Here is a 25,112-nt window from a genome sequence, read left to right as displayed (position 1 = left end):
GATAGATCCTTTGTATGTATATATCATTTCTCTAACAAATAAAAATATAATTAAATAAATTTACTTCCAATCTCTAAAATTCTATGATCATTAATTGCAAATGAAATATCCTTCATATCAGCCTGATAGAAAAAGTAAACAGTATTATTGATTATTGTATTATATAGAGGACTATGAAGTATTGAAAAGGAATTTTCGAAACAAAAGTGAAGAAATGGAAACTACTACAAATAAACTGAAAATGCAATTAAAATCTGCACAGTCTGAACTAGAACAAACAAGAAATACACTAAAGTCAATGGAAGGATCTGATGGTCATGGTATGTCCTACCAGATATTTTTCTTTTTCTTCTGTTTTTAATTATATTAGTTTAGCTTTATTAAAACATCAACCCATATATATTGCCTACCATCTTTTCACCGTGCCAGGTAGTTTGAGAAATATACAGCTATAGGTATTAATGGTGGATATTATGGAGGAGTAGTTCTGCTTAATTTTTTAAAGCGGAATTTTTTGAGGGAAATTGCTGTGTGCTTAATGACCTCTAATGTATTTGAAATCACTAAAGTATCTGAATCTTTCTTTGCCTGTGGTATTTCAATAAATCCTAACTAATTTGAATGTCTATAAATGTTGGCCAGTTCTCTTTAAGACTATAAATACAAGTTACTGATTATTTCCCCTGACATCTTGTTTTTCACATGTGTATTATCTACATAAACTCTAGATCTATGACTACTTGGCAGTTCTTTATTTCTTCTCTGTGATAACAATGGGAAAGAGTCTTGGCAATTGAACTACTTGCTGAGGGGTCCCTAGACCTGTTTACTTTTTTACCTTGCTGCCCATACTGGTCCAGTTAAGTTATTATCTTAATGACATTAATGAGTATCTCATTGTCTTAATGAGACTAAGTGTTTTGTGTTCTTTCATGATGTTCATATCATTATTGGTATGAATTTATTAACCAGGTATGTTAACTAATATTTATCAAATTAAAGTATGCATTTTTCTTTTTGTCAATATTTTTTTTAGAGAGAGAATTTTAATATTTATTTTTTAGTTTTCGGCGGACATAACATCTTTGTTTGAATGTGGTGCTGAGGATCGAACCCGGGCCGCATGCATGCCAGGCGAGCACGCTATCACTTGAGCCAGTTTCCCAGCCCTTGTCAATATTTTTTAAGGTCAGAAGATTCATATGTGCTTTGGCAGCATATATGCTAAAATTGGAATGATATAGAGATTACTATAGTTCAAGTCCAAAGATGTCACAAAAAATCTTAAGTGCTCCATATTTTGTGTAGTTCTTGGCAGTTTGGTTCTTTGCTAGTTAACACAGAAAAATGGTAAGATTTTCCAGAGGTTGTCAAAGAGGCCTCTTTGGGGTCTCCCACCCATAAGGCATCTCCAGTCATGTTACAGTTATTAAGTTACCTAGGTAATCTTTGTATTTGTTTTCAAATGCTTGTTTTAATTGATTGAAAACCATTCGAGAAAATTACGTTTGAAGGCCAACTATGATTCATTTAATCAGACCAGAATTCTTTTAAGTAGTGAACAAATAATGTTAAGACTTTTGATATATTAATAAATCAATTTACTGTGCCTTTATTAACCCTGTTTTTGTCAGATTAGTGGTAAAACATTATCTTGTTAATGAGAGGTGAAGTTTTCCATTATTTCTGATTGCTTATTTTAAACAAATAGTACATTTTCTTTTTTCTTTTTAACCTTTAAGCTATAGCCAGACTTGATTCAAAGCAGTGTCATTTCCAAACTTCTTTCCTCAGTTGACCTAAAAAAAGAAACACACACACACACACACACACACACACACACAAACATACAAACATAGGGACTTCTGACTTTGAATTTCTGATAAGGATAAACTTCCTATATTTTTAATGTCCTATCATGTCTTAAATATTCTGTGCCTTGTACCCATCTAGAACATTTTCATTCTATCACGAGTTTTCCTAAAATAATCACATATATGTTTCTGGTGAACACTTGACCAGAATTGCATGACCATAACTCTGAGACTGAAAATTAAATGGTTTATGATAGCACTGGAATCTTTAAAAAGATCATTAATAGTAGATGTCTTTTATGGGTATTTTAAATGTTTCTATAAAATCATTTTAGTATCAGGATGGAAGATGAAATTAAAACCTTCCACAATAAACAAAAGTTAAAAGAATTTGCAGCTAGAAAACCATCTCTTCAAAAAATCCTTGGCAAAACATTACAGGAAGAGGAAATGGAAAATAACATTGAAAACCAACAGGGGGAGGTAGGACAGTAAAGGGGGGAAAGTAATCAAAGAGGAAAACAAATCAGGTTTAGTAACATTAATAAACAAATATGGCTGGAAGAACAAACCATATCTCAATAATAACCCTAAATGTGAATGGCTTAAACTCACCAATTAAGAGACACAGGCTAGTTGAATGGATCACAAAACAAGACCCAACAATATACTGCCTACAGGAGACGCATCTGATAGGAAAAGATATACATAGACTGAAGGTGAAAGGTTGGGAAAAATCATAACACTCATATGGACTGCGGAAACAAGCAGGAGTGTCCATACTCATATCTAATAAAATAGATTTCAAGCCAAAGTTAATCAAAAGGGATAAAGAAGGACACTTCATACTGCTCAAGGGAACCATACACCAACAAGACATAACAATCATAAATATATATGCCCCAAATAATGGTGCAGCTATGTTCGTCAAGCAAATTCTTCTTAAGTTCAAGAGTCTAATAGACCACCATACAATAATCATGGGAGACTTCAACACACCTCTCTCACCACTGGACAGATCTTCCAAACAAAAGTTAAATAAGGAAACTATAGAACTCAATAACACAATTAACAACCTAGACTTAAATGACATATATAGACTATACCACCCAACATCAAGTAGCTACACTTTTTTCTCAGCAGCACATGGAACATTCTCAAAAATAGATCATATATTATGTCACAGGGCAACTCTTAGACAATATAAAGGAGTAGAGATAATACCATGCATCTTATCTGATCATAATGGAATGAAACTGAAAATCAATGATAAAAGAAGGAAGGAAAAATCATGCGTCACTTGGAGAATGAACAATAGGTTACTGAATGATCAATGGGTTTTAGAAGACATCAAGGAAGAAATTAAAAACTTCTTAGAGTTAAATGAAAACACAGACACAACATATTGGAATCTATGGGACACATTGAAAGCAGTTCTAAGAGGAAAATTCATTGCTTGGAGTTCATTCCTTAAAAAAGGAAAAAAACAACAAATAAATGATCTCATACTTCATCTCAAAATCCTAGAAAAAGAAGAGCAAAACAACAGCAAAAGAAGTAGAAGGCAAGAAGTAATTAAAATCAAAGCGGAAATTAATGAAATCGAAACAAAAGAAACAATTGAAAAAATTGACAAAACTAAAAGTTGGTTCTTTGAAAAAAATAAATAAAATCGACAGACCCTTAGCCATGCTAACAAAGAGAAGAAGAGAGAGAACCCAAATTACTAGCATGGATGAAAAAGGCAATATCACAACAGACACTTCAGAAATACAGAAGATAATCAGAAATTATTTTGAATCCTTATACTCCAATAAAATAGAAGATAGTGAACGCATAGATAAATTTCTTAAGTCTTATGATCTGCCCAGATTGAGTCAGGAGGATATAGACAACCTAAACAGACCAATAACAATAGAGGAAATAGAAGAAACCATCAAAAGACTACCAACTAAGAAAAGCCCAGGACCGGATGGGTATACAGTAGAGTTTTACAAAACCTTTAAAGAGGAACTAACACCAATACTTTTCAAGCTATTTCAGGAAATAGAAAAAGAGGGAGAACTTCCAAATACATTCTACGAGGCCAACATCACCCTGATGCCCAAACCAGACAAAGACACTTCAAAGAAAGAAAACTACAGACCAATATCTCTAATGAACCTAGATGCAAAAATCCTCAATAAAATTCTGGCGAATCGGATTCAAAAACATATCAAAAAAATTATACACCATGATCGAGTAGGATTCATCCCTGGGATGCAAGGCTGGTTCAATATACGGAAATCAATAAATGTGATTCACCACATCAATAGACTTAAAAATAAGAACCATATGATCATCTCGATAGATGCAGAAAAAGCATTTGACAAAGTACAGCATCCCTTTATGTTCAAAACTCTAGAAAAATTAGGGATAACAGGATCATACCTCAACATTGTAAAAGCAATCTACGATAAGCCACAGGCCAGCATCATTCTGAATGGAGAAAAATTGAAAGCATTCCCTCTAAGATCTGGTACAAGACAGGGATGCCCTCTCTCACCACTTCTGTTCAACATAGTCCTCGAAACACTGGCCAGAGCAATTAGACAGACGAAAGAAATTAAAGGCATAAAAATAGGAAAAGAAGAACTTAAATTATCACTATTTGCAGTGACATGATTCTATACCTAGCAGACCCAAAAGGGTCTACAAAGAAACTATTAGAGCTAATAAATGAATTCAGCAAAGTGGCAGGATATAAGATCAACACGCATAAATCAAATGCATTCCTGTATATCAGCGACAAATCCTCTGAAACAGAAATGAGGACAACTACTCCATTCACAATATCCCCCCAAAAAAATAAAATACTTGGGAATCAACCTAACAAAAGAGGTGAAAGACTTATACAGTGAAAACTACAGAACCCTAAAGAGAGAGATTGAAGAAGACCTTCGAAGATGGAAAAATATACCCTGTCAATGGATAGACAGAACTAACATCATCAAAATGGCGATATTACCAAAAGTCCTCTATAAGTTCAATGCAATGCCAGTCAAAATCCCAACAGCAGTAGGGGATAGGAAAGGTAGCAGAATACAACAGTCACTAATATGCCATTATGTAAAAATGTGAGTATGTAACAGAAGTGAGTCTGTATTATGTATTTGGGGAGTTCAAAACCCAATTGAGTCGAATGTATGAAAGATGATATGTCTTGAGCTCTGTAATGTTTTGAACAATCAATAAAAAAAAAATCCCAACAGCATTTCTTGTAGAAATAGATAAAACAATCATGAAATTCATATGGAATAATAAAAGACCCAGAATAGCAAAAGCAATGCTAAACAGGAAGTGTGAATCAGGCGGTATAGCGATACCAGACTTCAAACTATACTACAGAGCAATAGTAACAAAAACAGCATGGTACTGGTACCAAAACAGGCGGGTGGACCAATGGTACAGAATAGAGGACACAGTAACCAATCCACAAAACTACAACTATCTTATATTTGATAAAGGGGCTAAAAGCATGCAATGGAGGAAGGATAGCGTCTTCAACAAATGGTGCTGGGAAAACTGGAAATCCATTTGCATCAAAATGAATCTGAATCCCTTTCTCTCGCCATGCACAAAAGTTAACTCAAAATGGATCAAGGAGCTTGATATTAAATCAGAGACACGGCGTCTGATAGAAGAAAAAGTTGGCTATGATCTACATACTGTGGGGTCGGGCTCCAAATTCCTCAATAGGACACCCATAGCGCAAGAGTTAACAACTAGAATCAACAAATGGGACTTACTCAAACTGAAAAGTTTTTTCTCAGCAAAAGAAACAGTAAGAGAGATAAACAGGGAGCCTACATCCTGGGAACAAATCTTTACTCCACACACTTCAGATAGAGCCCTAATATCCAGAGTATACAAAGAACTCAAAAAATTAGACAATAAGATAACAAATAACCCAATCAATAAATGGGCCAAGGACCTGAACAGACACTTCTCAGAGGAGGACATACAATCAATCAATAAGTACATGAAAAAATGCTCACCATCGCTAGCAGTCAGAGAAATGCAAATCAAAACCACCCTAAGATACCATCTCACTCCAGTAAGATTGGCAGCCATCATGAAGTCCAACAACCACAAGTGCTGGAGAGGATGCAGGGAAAAGGGTACACTTGTTCATTGTTGGTGGGACTGCAAATTGGTGCAGCCAATTTGGAAAGCAGTATGGAGATTTCTTGGAAAGCTGGGAATGGAACCACCATTTGACCCAGCTATTCCCCTTCTCGGTCTATTCCCTAAAGACCTAATAAGAGCATGCTACAGGGACACTGCTACATCGATGTGCATAGCAGCACAATTCACGATAGCAAGATTGTGGAACCAACCTAGATGCCCTTCAATAGATGAATGGATAAAAAAAATGTGGCATTTATACACAATGGAGTATTACTCTGCATTAAAAAATGACAAAATCATAGAATTTGCAGGGAAATGGATGGCATTAGAGCAGATTATGCTAAGTGAAGCTAGCCAATCTTTAAAAAACAAATGCCAAATGACTCCTTTGATATAAGGGGAGTAATCAAGGACAGGGTAAGGACGAAGAGCTTGAGAAGAAGATTAACATTAAACAGGGATGAGAGGTGGGAAGGAGAGAGAGTGAGAAGGGATATCGCATGGAAATGGAAGGTGATCCTCAGGGTTATACAAAATTACATATAAGAGGAAAGGAGGGGTAAAACAAGATAATACAAGTGGAAGAAATGATTTACAGTAGAGGGGGTAGAGAGAGAAAAGGGGAGGGGAGGGGAGGGGAGGGGAGGGGAGGGGAGGGGGGTAGTAGAGAATAGGATAGACAGCAGAATACATCAGTCACTAGAACGGCAATATGTAAATCAATGGAAGGGTAACTGATGTGATACAGCAATCTGTATACGGGATAAAATTGGGAGTTCATAACTCACTTGAATCAAACTGTGAAATATGATATATTAAGAACTATGTAATGTTTTGAACGACCAACAATAAAAAAAAATTTTTAAAAATCATTTTAGTAAAAAACAATAAACATTATTCTTTCTATGACTCTTTTTATGTACTCTTTTTATATGTTTCCTATATATGTAAGTATGAGTTGGTTTGTATTATTGTTACCATTGGAAATGTGGCAAATTGAATTAATTCAAGTAGCAAAGAAACTGCAAAAAATCTTTATCTATTTTTCGAGCTCAGCATCTCTGAGTAGTTGCTGAAAATTGTTATATCCCAATACTGTGAATCCTGAAGACCTTTTTCCATAATCTTTTCCTTGAAACTGCCCAGGTACCTCAGAGAATCTTAACTTCTCACAGACTAAATTAGCAAGTTACCGTACAAATTATAGTGATCTCTCAACAATAGAATCTTTAAGGCACAGTTTCTTTTTTTTTTTTTTCAAGCTATGAAAGTGGCAATGGGAATGCAAAAGCAAATCACAGCCAAAAGAGGTCAGATAGATGCCCTTCAGAACAAGATCCAGTTTTTAGAAGAGGCCATGACAAATTCGAACAAGGTGAGTCCCTGTCTTTAGAATAGGGAAACCAACATGCTCACTCATTAATGTACTACAAGACAGAATGAGATGGCAGACATACTACGTGCAATGGGAAAAAGAGAAAAGCTTATTTTTTACTTACAGAATAAAGGAAAAACTCCTCCTAAAGGAGCATTGAAACAGGATCTTGGAATATAGCTAGTGATTTATTTATTACCACCACCACCAACACTTTATTATTATTACTTGTAGTAATGGGGCCTCACACGTTATGCAAGTGCTCTACTACTGAGCTTCATCCTCGGTCCTTTTGTTATTTTGAGATGGGGTTCTTGCTAAGTTGCCCAGGCTGGCATTGAATTTGAGATCCTGCTGCCTCAGCCTCTTAAATTGCTGGGATTAAAGGTGTGCACCATTACACCTGACTGTAGCCAGTGTTTTAAATGGCAGAAACAAGAAAAATAACATTCTGGGTAGAGACAGGGAATAGTTATAAACAAAGTACAATCCGTTCTGTTATAATGTGACATAGGTGTTCCTAAAAACCACTGTACTATGCAAAATTGTGTAATAAAAACCACTGGATTGGGGAACAATGGAATTAAGAGCACACTAACAAATTTCATTTGTGAAACACTGAAAAACAGGAAACTAATAAAAACAAGTAGTACAGTTTTACGCATGTTGATAAGAAATGCTACAGTTAAGTATGGCATTTTATCTTGAAAAGACCTGTAGTTTGCTTATGTGAGAGTGCATGAAGAATTGTAGCTTGTACATTATTGTGAAGGGGTGGAGGAAGGTTTTCTATAACATCAGATGTGGCTCATAACACAGAGTAAACTGAGGAGCTGGCAGATAGGTATTTAAGGAGGGCATGAAGGCTTTTTGTGCATTCCTGTAGAGCTCTGTTTAGTTAGGTGCAGTTTTCTACTTTGATTTAGTGTTTCTTGTGACTGAAACTATACTTAAACAAACATGAAATTTACATTGTGGGCTTAAATGTTCCCTGATATCAATCACTTTGGAGAAAATCTGAATTTTTAAAAGATTGCTTACAACAGAACTGACTATATGAACGTAGGAAAGTAAATGGTATAAGTAGAAAATATAAGTGCAATTTAAGTAATTGCTGGTTTGTTACTCATGATGAGCGCTGGAACGCTTAGAATGCAGTGAAACATTCACAAATATTCACATTCATCATATCATATTCATTTTCATCATATGGATTTATTTCCTCTTTTTTCAGTTCTTTCTCCTTTTTCCCCCCTCATTTTCCACTCTCATTTCATTTTATCCCAAACTTCTTCTTTCCTCTTTCCCCTTCTCATTATTTACCTCTGGGAATCCAAAGCACTGCTCGCCTTCCCTTTTGGTACCGAAGGCTTTAAGAGGGTACTGCCTGCTCTCACCAGGATACCTGCTCCTGCCTAAAGAAAGGTATTCATTAGAGCTCAGTGACATCCCTCAAACAAATAGGAGAACACCTGTAAAATTAATCTTTCTTTCTGAAGCCTTTTCCATCCATCCTAATCACCATAGGAAAAAGCATTTGCATACAAGATGTGCATTGTAGTGACAACCACCTCTTACCTTACTTATATTAAACATTTTTCACATGAGAAAATATAAACTGATGTTTCAATTTTACCTTGAAAACTGTAAACATCTTTTTTCTGGGTTTGACTATCTGAGTATGTGTTTTGGGAGGGGGAGGTGCTGAAGATTAAACCCAGGATTTCTCACATTCTAGGCCAGTACTTTACCACTGAGCTACATGTTTTTTATTTTTTTATTTTGAGACAGGGCCTCACTATGTTGCCCAAGCTGTCCTCAAACTTGTGATCCTCCTGCCTCAGTCTCCTGGACTGATAGGTGTGCACCACTGTACCTGGCCCCTCCATAGTGCTTTTTTTTTCCTGGGGGAGGGGTGTACCTGGGATTGAACTCAGGGGCACTCAACCACTGAGCCACATCCCCAGCCCTATTTTGTATTTTTATTTGAGACAGGGTCTCACTGAATTGCTTAGTGCCTCAGTTTTGCCAAGGGTGGCTTTGAACTCGAGATCCTCCTGCCTTAGCCTCCAGTGCCACTGGGATTACAGGCATGCGTCACCATGCCTGACTCCATAGTGTTTTTTTAAAGGAGTAAACTAGTTATAATTAAATTTTATTTAATACCAAAGACAGTATACCAGTAAGCTTATTTTTATCACTAGATTGACAAATTGAGGACAGGGACTTTGTGTCTCATTTGTTTTTATGTCAGAGTGTACAGTAGGCATTTAAGAAATGAATATTCAACCTTGAAATAAAATATAAGCCAATAAAACTTTAAAACAAATGCATCTTCTTTAAATCTCTTCTTTTATGTTTAAAATAAATTTCAGTTTACCAGAACACACTATTTTTGATCATTATTCCATATTTTGTAGATTTCATGAAAGATTTCTTAAGCCTAAAAAGAAATAATACGAATAATGACTAAAATAGAGAATATGTTATAGTACAGTTCTAATAGCTCCCAATTCCAACTCAGAAGCAATTAAGTGATTTAAATAAACCTCATTCATTTCCATATATGAATACACTACTGTGAATCTCACCATCATGTACATACACAAGATTGGGATCCTAATTAAGTAAGATATATTCTAAGCTTGTATAAATATATCAAAAAAAAATTTTACTGTCATGTATAGCTAAAAAGAACAAATAAATATATACATCTAATTCAAATCCTTTAATAAAATTTTAAAATTTTCATCTCCTCTCAACATCTACACCAGCAGATTATTTCTGTTATTTGTCTCCTCTATAATTGTAGGAGAAACATTTTTTAAAAGAAGAAAAGTGTAAACTCAGTCAGGAATTGAGCACAGTTGCAACAGAAAAAAACAAAATGGCTGGAGAGCTAGAAGTTCTGCGATCTCAGGAACGTCGTTTGAAAGAAAAAGTTGCTAATATGGAAGTTGCTCTTGATAAGGTAGTTACTAACTAAATATGTGAAGCAATTGCCATCCAACTTGTTACTAACTTGAGAGAATTGTTCAGAATGAAAGTTCTATGTCAATAGGAACTGAATCCATCAACTTGTATCATATCTCCAGTACGTAGCACAAAATTAAAAAGCAATATTTTATAGAAGATGCTCTTCTAAGGTTTAAAAACATAATCATAATATGTTTTTGCCTAATTACCTTTTCCAGGCTAACACAGCCCTTGGAGCAGTTAGATATAAGATGTAAGATAATCCTGGCATCCATAGTGGCCTGAATAAGCAAAAATGTCTCCATGAGCACATAACTTATCCCTAAAGAATGGTGTGACCATTGGGAAGAATATAGCTTCTTTTTAATGTAAAGAAAGTAATGTTAATATCTGGAACATTGTGGGGTCCGGAAAGTGCAGGTTAAAACACAGGTTAAAGAACAAGAGGAAGCAGTGATACTATGTTTACCATTGCAATTTATCAGGGAGGATAAACCTAGTTTTTTTGTCACCTAGAAACTCTGGAAGACTAAGATTGTACCCAAACCAATCCTTGATCCCGAAGAAATTAGAGCCTTCATGGTCAGATAAAACAATCTGTGACCTCATCTATGCCATCTTTGTTTCTAAAATCATGTTATATTGATATAACAAATTTTAGTTGTGTTTATTTTTATTCTTTGCTAAGGCTGTTTGCTCATTCTATGCTTAGTTCATTCATTCTTTGAGTGTCCTTCACATGCTGAACGTATGCTGAAGATACAAACGATAAAGATTTGGCCTCAGTTTACTGAATAAAACAGATGAATTAATATAATCATAATTTAGTACTAGGAGTGGTTCATTTCCTTGAAGAGATGGCAGCCCTGCATTTAGAGGTTAATGAAACAGAAGTTTATAAAGAATGGCAGATAAGCCCTTTGTGGTTGCTTGATTATAGGCATCTTTGCAGTTTGCAGAATGTCAAGATATAATCCAGCATCAAGAACAAGAATCTGTGCGTCTAAAACTTCAACACACTTTGGATGTAAAGGTAAGGATTTCTTTAAATTATAAATAGCAGTTTAAGCAGAATTAAAACCTTTGTTTGATAATCTTTTAGATTTTCTTCATGTACTTTACATACACTTAAATATACTTTAAGCATTATTTGATACTAGCAATTATTAAAATCTGTGCAAACATCCTTATATATTATAGCCATACTTTTTATGTAGGATAACAAATGGAAACACCACATTTTATCCTAAGTTGACAGTAAGCAAGTAAAATACAAGTACCTGCCTGGGGAATACCTAAGGGAAGAGCCTTCCACACAGAGGCATGGAGCAAGGGCAAAGACTCAAAGAACTAATGTTTGGCTTATTTGGGAAATAACAAAATGTGTTTTTTAAGAACAGTATACTTTACACTGAAATATGTATCTGTTTTCAGAAGTATACTACAAGTTGCCAACATATTTTAAAGTCTTTTTCTTTTTCTTCTTTGTATGTATAGGGCGTGGTAGAGGATCCTGGGATAGAACCCAGGGCCTTGTGCATGTAGACAAATGCTCTACCAGGGAACTGCATCCTTAGCCTTTAAAGTCTTGATTCGGATTTCATCTGTGAAGATTAAAAAAATGCATTTTGATTTCACAATTCTTTGGAGTTGTATGAAGGTACAATTTTGCTCATGTCTGTATTGTTTTCCAGGATCTTCAGGGCCCTGGATATACCGCAAATCCTTCATTGAAACCACACCTTCTCCAGACAGCATCTGCTATCCGTTCTCATTCTAATGTACCATCTTCCCAGTCCACAGTCAGCTTCCTATCTCATGTAAGTAACCAATCTTTAATCCATGACTCAATAACATAATATGTAAGTAACTTTAAACTGGGAAATTTTCACTAAAAAATAATAAGTAGCATTTTCAGTTACTAGGTTTTAGATTTGTGCATTTTCCTATAAATCCAATGGAGACCATGTGAATGAAAATACTTTCTTCAGTATTTGGTATTTTACTGGGGAAAACAAAACTGAAATATTCAGTATGAAATTAACAATAATGATTAAATTATTTAATAGCATTATACTGAATTCTTTAATTATTTCCATTACAAGCATTTTTAGATTACAAAGCAAACATTGATATGGCTAAAACAAGCATCACTTCGAATGCCAAGGGCAAGTTGGTACATTTAATACTCTATCATGTTGAAAATTATTTACCGTGTATTGTTTCCTCATGAATTTATTTTAAATAAACCATTTTATTAATCATAAATTTTTTAAGCCCTTTAGTTAAAATTTTAGTAACTTTGGAAATTTTTTAGTTTAAATTTAATTTCATAATTTTAAAGCTCAAGGAAAAAATATATACAATGTAAAATTTAGGTTTTGTTTCCTTGGAAGATATAAATTCCTTATAATCACTATTCAGCTGTAACTCTAGGTAACTGAGACTTATTTAATCAATTTTACTAATTAAAAATCCTGTCTGATGTATGGTAGCAAGATCACCAGTACCATTACTAGTTGTCCTTAGTACTAGTCATTTCATCAGTACCGTTTAAATCAAAATTGTTTATTAATTAAATGACTAAAAGTTGAAATGGACTCTCATCCATTTAAGATGTATGCTCTGATAAATAAACTACCACAAAGAATCTTTTACTAAGTAATAGAATAATTATAATAATATTAGAGGTTGAACATTGTCTCTCTGTCTCACTGGAGTTCAGAAGATGGCAGGTGAAGGGCAGGAAACTACAGCTTTTTAAGTGTTCTAAAATTGTTTTAACTTTTAAAAATATGATCATGTTACATTTACAAAAATTAAATTAACCCCCCCAAAAGTAATGAAACAAATTATAACAATGAAACAAATTATAACAACAAAGATCATCCTACTAGAGATTGTTGGGGCCATGAGTGTATCTTTAACTTCTTTCTGTGACCTTGGGCAAGTCTATTAGATATATCTGTTAGATATATTCATCTCTAATAAAAAATTTCTGGACAAGATGATCTCTAGGGTCATTTAGCATATATGAGGTCCTGGGTTCAGTCTCTAGCGCATAACAGAGGAGAGGGGAAGGGAGGAGAGAATTAGCAAATTTTACCTAGCTGCTTAATACATCACTATATTTCACTAGGAAGAATCTTGTATTATTCAGCTTTCCATCACTGTGACAAAATACCTGAGAAAAACAACTTACAGGAGGAAAGTTTTATTTTTGCTCACAGTCTCAGAGATCTCAGTCCATAGTCAGCTGGTTCCATTGCTTTGAGCCTGAAACAAGGCAGAATATAATGGTAGAAGAGCATGGAGAAGGGAAGCTGCTCACTTCATGTCATCCAGGAAGTGGGGGCTGTCAGGGACAAGATATAGTACCCAAGGGTATGTGTTCCCAAGCACCTACTCCCTTCAGCTAGCTCTCACCACCTCTCATTATTCCAGTCATCTATGAATCTATCAATGGATTAATCCATTGATGAGGTCAGAGCCCTCATGATCCAATCACTTTCCAAAAGCTCCACATCTGAACACTGTTACCTCAGGGACCAAGCCCTCCACATGTGATCCAAACTATAACAGATTTCATTCATCACTAAAAATAGTACCAGTCATATGTCTGTTAAAGTGTTTGGCTTTTTTGTTTTGTTTTGGTAGTGGGGATTGAACCTAGGAGTGTATCACCAGCTACATCCTTTTTTATTTTGGAATGGCCTTACTAAGTTGAAAAGGCTGGTAGCCTTGAACTTGCTGTCTCCTCCTGCCTCAGCCTCCCAAGTAGCTGGTATGTCAGGTATATACCACTGTGCCCAGATCACATTTTTAAATAACAATTCTAATAGTAAAAATTAGCTATACCTCTTGGGAGACTGAGACAGGAGGATCACAAGTCTGAGATTAGTCTGGGCAATGCAATAAGATCCTGTTAATAATAATAATAAACTGTCAAGAATGCTTTCTGCAATTATAGTGCTGAGGTGTATCTCAGTGGTAGAGTACATGCTTAGCATGCACAGGCCCTAGGTTCAATCCCCAGCATCAAAAAGAACAACATACATGCTTTGTTTTGTTCACTGATGTGTCCCAAGTACCTAGAACTCACTCTCTTCAACTAGGAAAGAGTAGGTATTCCATTTGTTTAACAGGTGAATGAATTTACTGTAGAGAATTTCTTCAGATTTCCATTGTTTCTTCTGATTAAGTCAGTTTTAAATTATACTTTTGCTCTTTGGAGGTAATTTTGTCCTGAGTGCTCTTAAGATTCTGTTTTGGGTTATAACAGTTGTCTTACAGCATGCTTAGGTATCTGTCTTTGTATCTGTCCTTAGGATTCACTGATCTTTCTGGATGTATATATTGATATGTGCATTGATTTTAGAAATTTTTATGCCTTACTTTATTAATTACTTTTTCTGCCCTATTTCCTCTTTTTCTTCTGAGACCCCAGTTACACCTATTTTTATGTGTCCTTATACTTTTTCCCTTTTGTCTATCCTTTCCTCTCTCTACTTCAGTCTGATTTTTTTGTAATTTATTTTCCAGATCATTCATTATCTCTACACCTGAGTCCAGCATACTACTAAAGCCATCAAATAAGTTCTTAATTTTACAAGTTATCATTTCTCAATATGAGTTATCCATATTGAGAAACCATAATATGAGATATCCATTTAATTCATTTATTACACTTCTGTACAGAAAGGTTTTTTCTTATACTATTAAATAACCATGATGGTCTGAACGTTTCTGTCTTCCTGAAATTCAGTTTGAAACTTAACCCACAAGGTATGGTATTAAGAAGTAGGACCTTTGGGAAGTGATTACATCATGAGGGCTTCACCCTCACAAAGGGGACTAGTGTTCTTTGAGAAGAGGTTCTGGGCTAGAGGATGGAGCTCAGTGATAGAGTGCTTGCTTAGCATGTATGAGGCCCTGGGTTTGATCCCCAGCACTGAAAAAGTAAATAAATAAGAGAGAAAGGTTCAAGGGAACTTTTTCACCCTTTCCCCCATGTGAGAGCATATGGAAGGCCCCATTTATGAAGAACAGACCCTCAATCTGCTTGATCTTGGAGTTCCCAGCCTCTAGAACTGTAAGCAATAAATTTTTGTTTCTTATATGCTACCCAGTTGATGGTATTTTGTGAAAGCAATCCAAACGGACTAAGATAGTAAGTATTTAAAATTTTGAAATAATTCCATTATCTAAATCTCCTCTAGGCCTATGAACCTTGTTTCTCTTGATTTCTAGTTTGTCTGGTTTCTTTGTTTCTCTTTTTAATAACTGAGTTATGGACACAGGAAAAAAATTAGAGAGATAATTTTGGTTCCTGGATAATACTTTTCCTTCATAGAGTATTTACATTTGCTTCTGGCTGGTAACTAAGTGAAGAACACTCACAATCCTATATCCCCTAACTCATTAAAGGATTGAAGTGATTCAAATTAAGGTTCTTATTGCAAAGTCTGAATTTTAACCAAATACCATCCACCTCTGATATAATTCCAAGTTTCCTCCCTCTAGCTTCTTGATTCTGCTGAAAGTTCATGGTTCATGGTATTTTCTTAGTCTCTCAGCAGCTTCTTTTAGAACTGGCAAATGTTTCTAGAAAAAAGTGACTCCAAAATTTCACTTGTCTGAATTTTGGCCATAATTCTTTGGTAAGCTCTCTAGGCTTACCAAAGAATTATGGCCAAATTTTTACTTTTTGTAGTCCTGGTATTGAATCCAAGGCTTATACAGGCTGGACAAACACTCTTTCACTGTGCTACACCCATAGCTCTAGGCAGACTTAGAAAAAAAATATTTTTCTTGTTAATTCTGAACAGAAGAGTTGATGACTGGAAACAGAAAAGTTCGATTATTGGAAAAACAATTCCTGTATTGTTATTCCTTGTTGATACAATTTTAGATAATACCTATAAACTGCTGTAGAGCATAAAAATCTGGCTCTCCTTTAGCCTCACACACTTATATGCACATGCACACATTTCTTTTCCTTATTTAACATTTAATTTCATAAATTTTGGTTAAATCATGTTGAGTGTTTACATATTTATGACTTTGTTAACAGTATTCCCTCACTGAATTGTGATCATATTTCTTGTTTTTTTTTCTTTTGCCTTTAGATTTATTTTGTTTTGGCTTACAGTTCCAAAACCTTGAACTAATTATCTCTCAATTTCTCTGAAAGAGAACTGTAGTGGTCCTTTTAGTCTGAGCCAGTGAATCAGTTATGTGAGCAGTTCCTTTGTTGAGTGTGCGTTTTAGAGCCCTCCGTCTTCCTGCTCTCATCTGGATTGTGCCTCTCTACGCCTGCTGCATAATTGCCTTCTTGGATTTTCCTCCACCAAAACCTGGAGAATTCCCTAATCTTTTTTTTCTGTTTTCAGGTTTACTTCCTTTCTTGGTTTCTTTCTTTCTTTTGATGGAGCATATAATGCCCTAACTTCCTGGTGTGAAGGATGCATTTCATTATTTTGTTTCCAAATTTTGTGTCTGAAAATGCGTTTATTCTTCATTTACATTTGATTTATGCTAAGAATTTTGTTGCTCTTTTGACATTTTTATTCCAGAGCCTTTGTATATGATCTGTATTTTCTGTCTTAAAGATTTAGGATCTTTTTTTTCTTGGTTTCTTTCTTTCTTTTGATGGAGCATATAATGCCCTAACTTCCTGGTGTGAAGGATGCATTTCATTATTTTGTTTCCAAATTTTGTGTCTGAAAATGCGTTTATTCTTCATTTACATTTGATTTATGCTAAGAATTTTGTTGCTCTTTTGACATTTTTATTCCAGAGCCTTTGTATATGATCTGTATTTTCTGTCTTAAAGATTTAGGATCTTTTTTTCACCTTCATTTCAGGATGATTTCTGCTGGGGGGAGTCTTTTTTCTCCATGTTATACTGGATTCTTAGCAAGCTCTGAGATGTTTAGTTCTCAGAAATTTTCATATTTATTTTTGGCTTCAGGAGAAGAATATAAGCTCCATTTTCTTGGCTTTCTATTTCTAGAAATCCTATTAATCAACTATTAAACCTCCTAGAGTGATTCTCTAATTTTCTTTAATTTTGATACCTACTTTATCTCATTTTTTGTTCTCACTTTTTAAGAAATTTTCTCAGCTCTTTCTTCCAAACATCTATTTACTTTTTTCTTTGTGTATATATATGTATGTATGTACACATACATATATACTGTTTCTTCCCATTCATTTTTTTTTTTTTTTTTGCTTAGATGTCTGTGTTTCAAGTTAGACACTTTCCTTCCATGCTCAGTGGTTGTTGGATGTCCCTTCATATTTAAGATGGTTGGGCTCTAGAAAATCAATTCACAGCTCTGTAAGGTTAGTAGGGTTTGTCAACTGGTAGAGGTTAGGTATTGCTTTTTTATTGAGGGACCCAAAAATGATCTATAGATCTTTATCCTTGGGGTGGTTTACTCAAGGGGAGCATCTGTGATCCCAACAACACCTCCTATAGACTTTGAGCCAGTTGTTCCATTTTTGTGGCCCCTTCCTTTCCCTGGTCGTAGGAACCTGAGGCTTGAATTCCTGAGCGATTTGGAAATATTGTGGTGCAGAGAAACTTGTTCCTTGTTGGCTATTTTGTGCAGGCATTTCAGGTGTTAGTTTTCTTTATTATTATTATTTTATTGTTTCTTTTTAGTTGTACATGACAGTAGAATCCTTTTTTTTCTTTGTACTGGGGATTGAACTCAGAAGCACTCAACCACCGAGCCACATCCCCACCCTATTTTGTATTTTATTTAGAAACAGGGTCTCACTGAGTTGCTTAGTGCTTCGAGGTTGCTGAGGCTGGCTTGAACTCGTGATCCTCCTGCCTCAGCCTCCTGAGCCACTGGGATTAAAGGTGTGTGCCATCATGCCTGGCTAGAATCCATGTTGATGTCATTATACAAGCATGGAATATATTTTATTCTAATTCAGACTCCAGTACCTCTCCTTCCCCTTCCCATTCCTACCCCCTGCTCCCTTCCCTCTATTGATCTCTCTGCCATTTACCCATAGTTTCTTTTTTTAAAATTAATTTACTGTGGATATACACTATGGTGAGATTCGCTGAAAAAACTAGGAATGGAACCATCATTTGACCCAGTTATCCCACTCCTCAGTATATAGCCAAAGGATTTAAAATCAGGTTTTAGCTTTCTTTGTTTTGCTAAATCAACTACAAATTACTAATTTGCTTTCTAGCTTCCCATCCCCCCCCCCGCAATGTTGCCATTAATCAGTGATCTCTCTCCTTTTGTCTTTTTTCTTCTTAATTTCTTTAATGTATTTTAGTGGAGGGCTTCAAATAGAGCACAAATAAATGCCAATGTGTCTTGTTCAGAAGTAGGTCATTGCTGTTTGCATTGTTCTTCATTTATCTTTTATCTTTATTTTAGTCCTTTTATTTCATGATTCTAATAGTAACTGAGATTTACTGAACACTCATGTGCCCGGCACTGTGCAACATACTTTATAGATTATCCTCCTTATTCCCCACAATATTTACATGAGGTAGATGCTATCATTATAATACCTGTTTTACAGACAAGGAAACTGAGATTTGAGGAGCTAGGTGACATAGAGACTTCAGTCAACAAAAACACAGTTGAATCAAGACTTAACCCAGACATCGTGAGTCTAGAACTTGTGTTCTTAACCAATATACAGTCATGATTCTCTATACTATTTTGCTAAATGCTATTTCAAAAATAATTTAAATAGCTGTTATGTACATAGATACTCTACCTGAACTAATATTGTGTTTTATTAGGTCTTTGTAAGTGAAGATCATACAGTTAGAGCTTCAAATGTGTTTATAGTAATTCAAGAGCTTTCCCTTGTGTTATAGGTGAGAAAGTAGGCAAGCCAGGAAAGTTACATTATGTGATCTGGTTCATGCTTAGATGCCTAGAATATGTATGTGTGTGTATATATATATATATAACTGGAAGTTTTATTTAGAAGTTTTACTAGTTTGATATAGAAGTATTTTAGATTTATGTTTCAGAAAGACTATTTCAGCATAAAAACCGAAAATATTTCCATGATGATATAATTTATTTGATTATATGTCAGATTCTATACATATGCTATAATTTGTACTGGCTATACTTGATCTTTGCCACTGGAGTACCCATGATATGGACAAAATTTTTTGCTAAAAGTCTTTATTATGACTTTATTATGATTTTTGTCCTGTTTTCCCACTCATTATTTTTAACATACTATAAAAATAGTGTGTTCCATTTTTATTACATTCTCTTAAAAGGAATATAAGTTATGAGAGGATGAATTTGGTCAGATATTCTCAGAATAGAATAGTTTAATTCAAACTAAATGAGATCAAGTTTTTATATTCAGCTTTTTCATTTATCTTTTGTCTTTAGAGAATGGAGATAGAAATAGTCAAGAAGTGCACACTCTCCCTAAGCATTACTTATCTTACATCATCACTTATAAATGGGCCTGTAGTGGACTCAATGCCATTAGAATAGTATTTGGAAGTACATTAGAGATATAATTTAGTAGTAATTTTAGAAATAAATCTAACATAAAATGAATTTAGAGTAAAATTAATAGAAATATAAGATATAAGGAAATATAAAATATAGAAAAATTAATAGAAACACAAAATAAACCTTAAGTCTAACAATAGCAACATCAGCTTATATTCTTTTCCTGAAGCCAAAACTTTGTAGTTTTGCTCTGCAAGTGTATGTTTCCTGGAAACAACCTGTAGTATATACTAATCATCACAGACTAGAGTGCAGAGAGTAAGACTCTTTGCTGGGCTCCTTACTTCAGGAAGAGTTTATATTTGGTTAGTTCTTTACTAAACTGACAAGAATCATATGTAAATCATATTTTAGAATTTATTTCCCAGGTATTTTCTAAGTTTAAAAGTATATTTTGCTTATGTTATAAATCAAAGATGAATTTCATATGTAATAAGCAGTAAAGTATTTTTAAAAAATGAACAAGCTGGGTATGGTGGCACATGCCTAAAATCCCAGTGGCTCAGGAGGCCAAGGCAGGAGGATCGCAGGTTCAAAGCCAGCCTCAGCAATTTATCAAGGCCATAAACAATTTAGTGAGACCCTGTCTCAAACTTAAAAACAAAAAAAGGGTTGAGGATGTTTCTCAGTGGTTAAATGTCCCTGGGTTTAATCCCCAGTACCTACCTACCAAAAAAAAAAAAAAAAAGATTGTTAAGAAACAAATATTAAAAGGAAAGATTGATAATTTTGACTATTTGACTAAATAAAAATTCCTAAATCACAGACCACTATAAACAGAAATTAAAAGGAAACCACAACCAATAGCTAAAAAATGAATAACTGTTCATCTATAGAGGAAAATAGCACACGCACTAATAGTGTTCTAAAGATAACACATTCACCAATAGTGTTATCTGAAGTAACAAATTCACAAAGAAGAAATGAAAAAAACCCATAGATATGAACAATTTCCAAACTCATTTGTAAACAAACAATGAACGACCATATTCACATGTTAAATGATAATGGGAAGGATATAATATGATGAGCACTCTTGGTATCATACTTGACTGATCAGCATACACATTGATATGACTTTCTGATTGTTTTTTGCTTTCAAAGCTCATAATTTCTTTATTTCTTTTCTTAATTTAGTAAACTTTATTTTTAGGGCAGTTTTAATTTTACAGAAAAATTGAATAGAAAGTACAGAGAGCTCCCATAGATTCCCTTGCCCACCCCCAATCCAGTTTTTCCTATTGTTGTGGTGCATTTGAAATAAATCACCAGGTCAGTCTTGAAGCAAGACATGAGACTTTATTCACAGATGTGGATCAGAATGGCAGTAGGCAAGTTGCCTCTGCAACCTTCAACCCCTTGCCAGAGGTAGGGTATCTCTTTTATAGCCCAAAACTACAAGTCAAAACTATAGCAATATAGGAAGTGGGTCAGAATGACCCAGTTCAAGTACACTGCCTAAGAAAAATGGGAATTAAAATGAGAACATTTTACAAATGCATTTCTTAATAATACATTGTATAAGAATAACAGAAACACTTTCAACCACCCTGAATTGCCAAACAGGATATGCTTAGAAGGAGGTAGCAGAGGCAGGGTTTTCTCAGGAGAAGCATTTCTTAAATGAAATGGAGTCTAAGGGTAAAAAGGAGTTTGTCTGGTCAAGGCACATGTAATTTGGCCCATAACACTACTATTAACATATTGCATTGATGTGGTATATTTGCTTTAATTGACAAGCCAGTATCAATACATTATTAACTAATGGCTTACATCAGGGTTCATTCTTTGTCTTATAAATTATATAGATTTGGGGCTGGGATTGTGGCTCAGGCTCGCCTAGCATGGGCAGGACCCAGGTTTGATCCTCAGCACCACATAAAAATAAAAGCATTGGGTTGTGTCCATCTACACCATCTACAAAAATAAATATTTAAAAAAATTATATAGATTTTCACAAATGCCTAAAGATATGTATCTCCTATTACTAGCATACATTAGTTTCATCACCCTAAAAATCTCCTGTGCTATGCTTACTCATCCCTTCATCCCTTTACTTGGACTATTGGCAACTACTGATCTTTTTACTATCTCCATAGTTTTGTCTTTTCCAGATGTCTTATAGTTGGACTCATATAGCATATAGGCTTTTCATATAGTATGAAAATTTGAATCATATATAGTATATTGGCTTCCCTACATAGTAATGTACTTTTTTGGGTTGGGAAGTACCAGGGATTGAACTCAGGGCACTCAACCACTGAGCCACATCCCCAGCCCTATTTTATATTTTATTTAGAGACAGGCTCTCACTGAGTTGCTTAGTGCCTCACTTTTTGCTGAGGCTGGCTTTGAACTTGTGATCCTCCTATCTTAGCCTCTGTGCCACCATGCTGGGCTACTTAGCAATATACTTTTTTTTTTATTAGCTACACATGACAGTACAATGATCTTGACAATTTTAATATATTAAAAGTATATTAGCAATATACTTTTAAGGTACATTTTCAGATCTTTTCATGGCTTAATGGCTAATTTATTTTAATTGCTGAATACTATTGAATAGTATGGATATCTTGGTTGCTTTCGAGTTTTGACAGTTATACATAAAGATGTGATAAAAGAATCAAGTGAATTTTTTTGTGTGGATGTTAAGGTTTCAACTCACTTGGGCAACAGCATATTTAATTTTGTAAGGAACTGCCAAGCTAACTTTCATAAAGGCTGGGGCACAGCATTTGGTGTTATCAGCATTTTGCATTTTAGCCATTCTAATAGGAGTTTAGGAGTATCTTGTTGTTTTAGTATGCAATTCTCTAATGATATATGATGTTGATGTGACCATATTTTAATTTGATGATTTGCCATCTCTATATATATTATGGTAGGATTTCTGTTCAGAACTTTTGTCCATTTTTTTGAAAATTGTGATATTTGTTTCCTTATTGAGTTTTATAAGATCTTTTTGTTCTGTTTTATTTGTTTTGTCTATTTGGAGTATCAGTCCATTATCAGTTATGTGTTTTGAAAGTGTGTGTGTTTTGCTTTTTTAATCTTTTGACATTGTCTTACCAGAGAAAAATTTTTAATCTTAATGAAGCCCAACTTATCAATGTTTTCTTTCATAGATCATGTGTTTGCATCTCCTATGTTATTTTCTGGGATTTTCATAGTTTTACATTTTATACTTGGAACTATGATCATTTTGAGTTACCTTTTGTGAAAGATATAAGGTCTGTGTCTGGATTCATTTTTTCCCATGTGGATGTTCAGTTGTTCCAGAACCATTTGTTTAAATACTGTCCTGTCTCTACTGAATTGCCTTTGCTTCATTTTCAAAGATAATTGACTACATATTTGTGAGGCTATTCTGGGCTCACTGTTCTCTGCCATTGGTCTTTTTGTCTATTCTTTGACCAATACTATCTTGTTTACTGTAACTTTATGGTTTGAATTGTGGTGCTGGGGATTGAACTCAAGCATAGTAGGCAAGGACTCTGCCATTGAGCTGAATCCCAGCCCCTATGGTAAATCTTGAAGTTGTATAGTATCAGTTCTCTGACTTTGTTCAATATCATATTGGCTATTCTGAGTCTTTTGCCTTTCCATATAAACATTAGAATCACTTTGCCTATATCCACAAAATAACTTACTGGGATTTTGTTTTGGAATTGCATTGAATTTTGTTTATCAAGTTGGGAAGATCTGATATAACAATATTGAATATTCTTATCCATAATATGGAATATCTCTTCATTTATTTAAATCTTTTGATTTCTTACATCAGAATTTTATAGTTTTCCTACCTGGATTTTCTACATATTTTGCTAAATTTATACCTAAGTATTTTATTTTGGGGGGCTATTATGAATGGTATTGTATTTTAAATTTCAAATTCTCATTGTTTATTGCTGGTATATAGGAAAGCAATTTAATTTTAAATTAAATTTATATTCTTCCACCTTGTTATAATCTCCTATTTATTCCAGGAGTTTGTTGTTGATGGTTGTTGTTATTGTTGTTGATTCTTTGGGATTTTCTACATAGGCAGCTATTTCAGCTATGAACAAAGACAGTTTTATTTCTTGTTTTACAAATTTGCCTACTTTTTATTTCCTCTGTGAGTATGCTTGCACGCATGTGTTTTATATTGCATTAGCTAGAACTTCTAGTGTGATCTTGACTAGAAGTGATGGTGAAAAGAGATATTCTGATATTTCTGATCTAAATGAGAAAGCATCTAGTTTCTAGTCATTAAATATCATGTTAACTATATGATTTTTGTACATTTTCTTTCTCAAATTGAGGAAATCCCTCCTTCTATTTCTAGTTTGCTGAGAGATTTTATCATGGATGGCTGTTAAATTTTGTCAGACATTGTTGAGCGTGGTGGTACATGCCATAATCCCAGATGCTCAGGAGACTAAAGCAAGAGCATCATAAGTTTGAAAGCCAGCCTGGTCAATTAGTGAGAGCTTGTCTCAAAATAAAAAATAAAACGGGCTGGGGATATAGCTTAGTGGTAAAGCACCCCTTGATTCAATTCTAGTACCTCAAAATATTTTAAATATTTTTTTAGTTGTAGATGGTTATACATCTTTATTTATTTATTTATGATCTGAGGATTGAACCCAGTGCCTCACATGTGCGAATTAAGTGGTCTACCATTGCGCTTCTGCCCCCAGTACCTTAAAATTTTTAAAAGTTTGTCAGTTTCTTTTTCTGCATTTATTAATATGGTTGATTTTCTTTGATCTTTTGATGTGATGTATGATATTAATTGATTTTTGAAAGTTAATCCAGCCTTGCATACCTGGAGTAAATCCCATTATGTTGAGGTATATAATTTTTTAGATATTGTTGAACTCAACTTGTTAATATTTTCTTTTGAATTTTTATATCTATATTCCTGGAAGATACTGGTCTTCTTTTCTTGCAATGTCTTGGGCTTTTGTATTAGGCTAATGCTGGACTCATAGAATGAAAGAAGAAGTATCCCTTTGACATCTATTTTCTGAAAGAAAGTGGAAAAATTAGTATCATTTCTTCCTCAAATGTCCAATAGAATTCTTCAGTGAACCCACCTGAGTCTGGTACTTTCTGTTTGGAAGGTTATTAATTATCAGTTCAATTACTTTAATAGATATTTGCCCATTTAAATTGTCTGTTTCTTCTTGTTTGGGTTTGGGCAGATTAGCTTTCAAGAACCTGTTCTCTTTCATTTAGGTTATCATTTTTCTGGACTTA

At 34.4% G+C, this 25,112-nt stretch overlaps 1 protein-coding gene across 6 annotated transcripts in view; it reads left to right on the top strand.

Annotated features, from left to right (window-relative positions):
* Ccdc158 (coiled-coil domain containing 158) overlaps positions 1 to 25,112 on the top strand; it is a 90,813-nt gene that overhangs the window by 44,088 nt on the left and 21,613 nt on the right. For 3 of the 6 annotated variants that reach the window (XM_078021432.1, XM_040292284.2, XM_040292285.2), the window contains exons 14-18: positions 168 to 320; positions 7,247 to 7,359; positions 10,172 to 10,330; positions 11,276 to 11,368; positions 12,030 to 12,155. In XM_078021432.1, the coding sequence (XP_077877558.1) occupies positions 168 to 320; positions 7,247 to 7,359; positions 10,172 to 10,330; positions 11,276 to 11,368; positions 12,030 to 12,155 (644 nt within the window). The remainder of the gene's footprint in view (positions 1 to 167; positions 321 to 7,246; positions 7,360 to 10,171; positions 10,331 to 11,275; positions 11,369 to 12,029; positions 12,156 to 25,112) is intronic. The other 3 variants (XM_078021431.1, XM_040292286.2, XM_078021433.1) reach the window with 2 other exon arrangements.

Source organism: Ictidomys tridecemlineatus, chromosome 9 (genome assembly GCF_052094955.1).
Source record: "Ictidomys tridecemlineatus isolate mIctTri1 chromosome 9, mIctTri1.hap1, whole genome shotgun sequence".
Lineage (NCBI taxonomy): Eukaryota > Metazoa > Chordata > Mammalia > Rodentia > Sciuridae > Ictidomys > Ictidomys tridecemlineatus.
The sequence above is the reverse complement of the archived record's forward strand: the minus strand, read 5'-3'. Positions and strand labels throughout refer to the sequence as shown.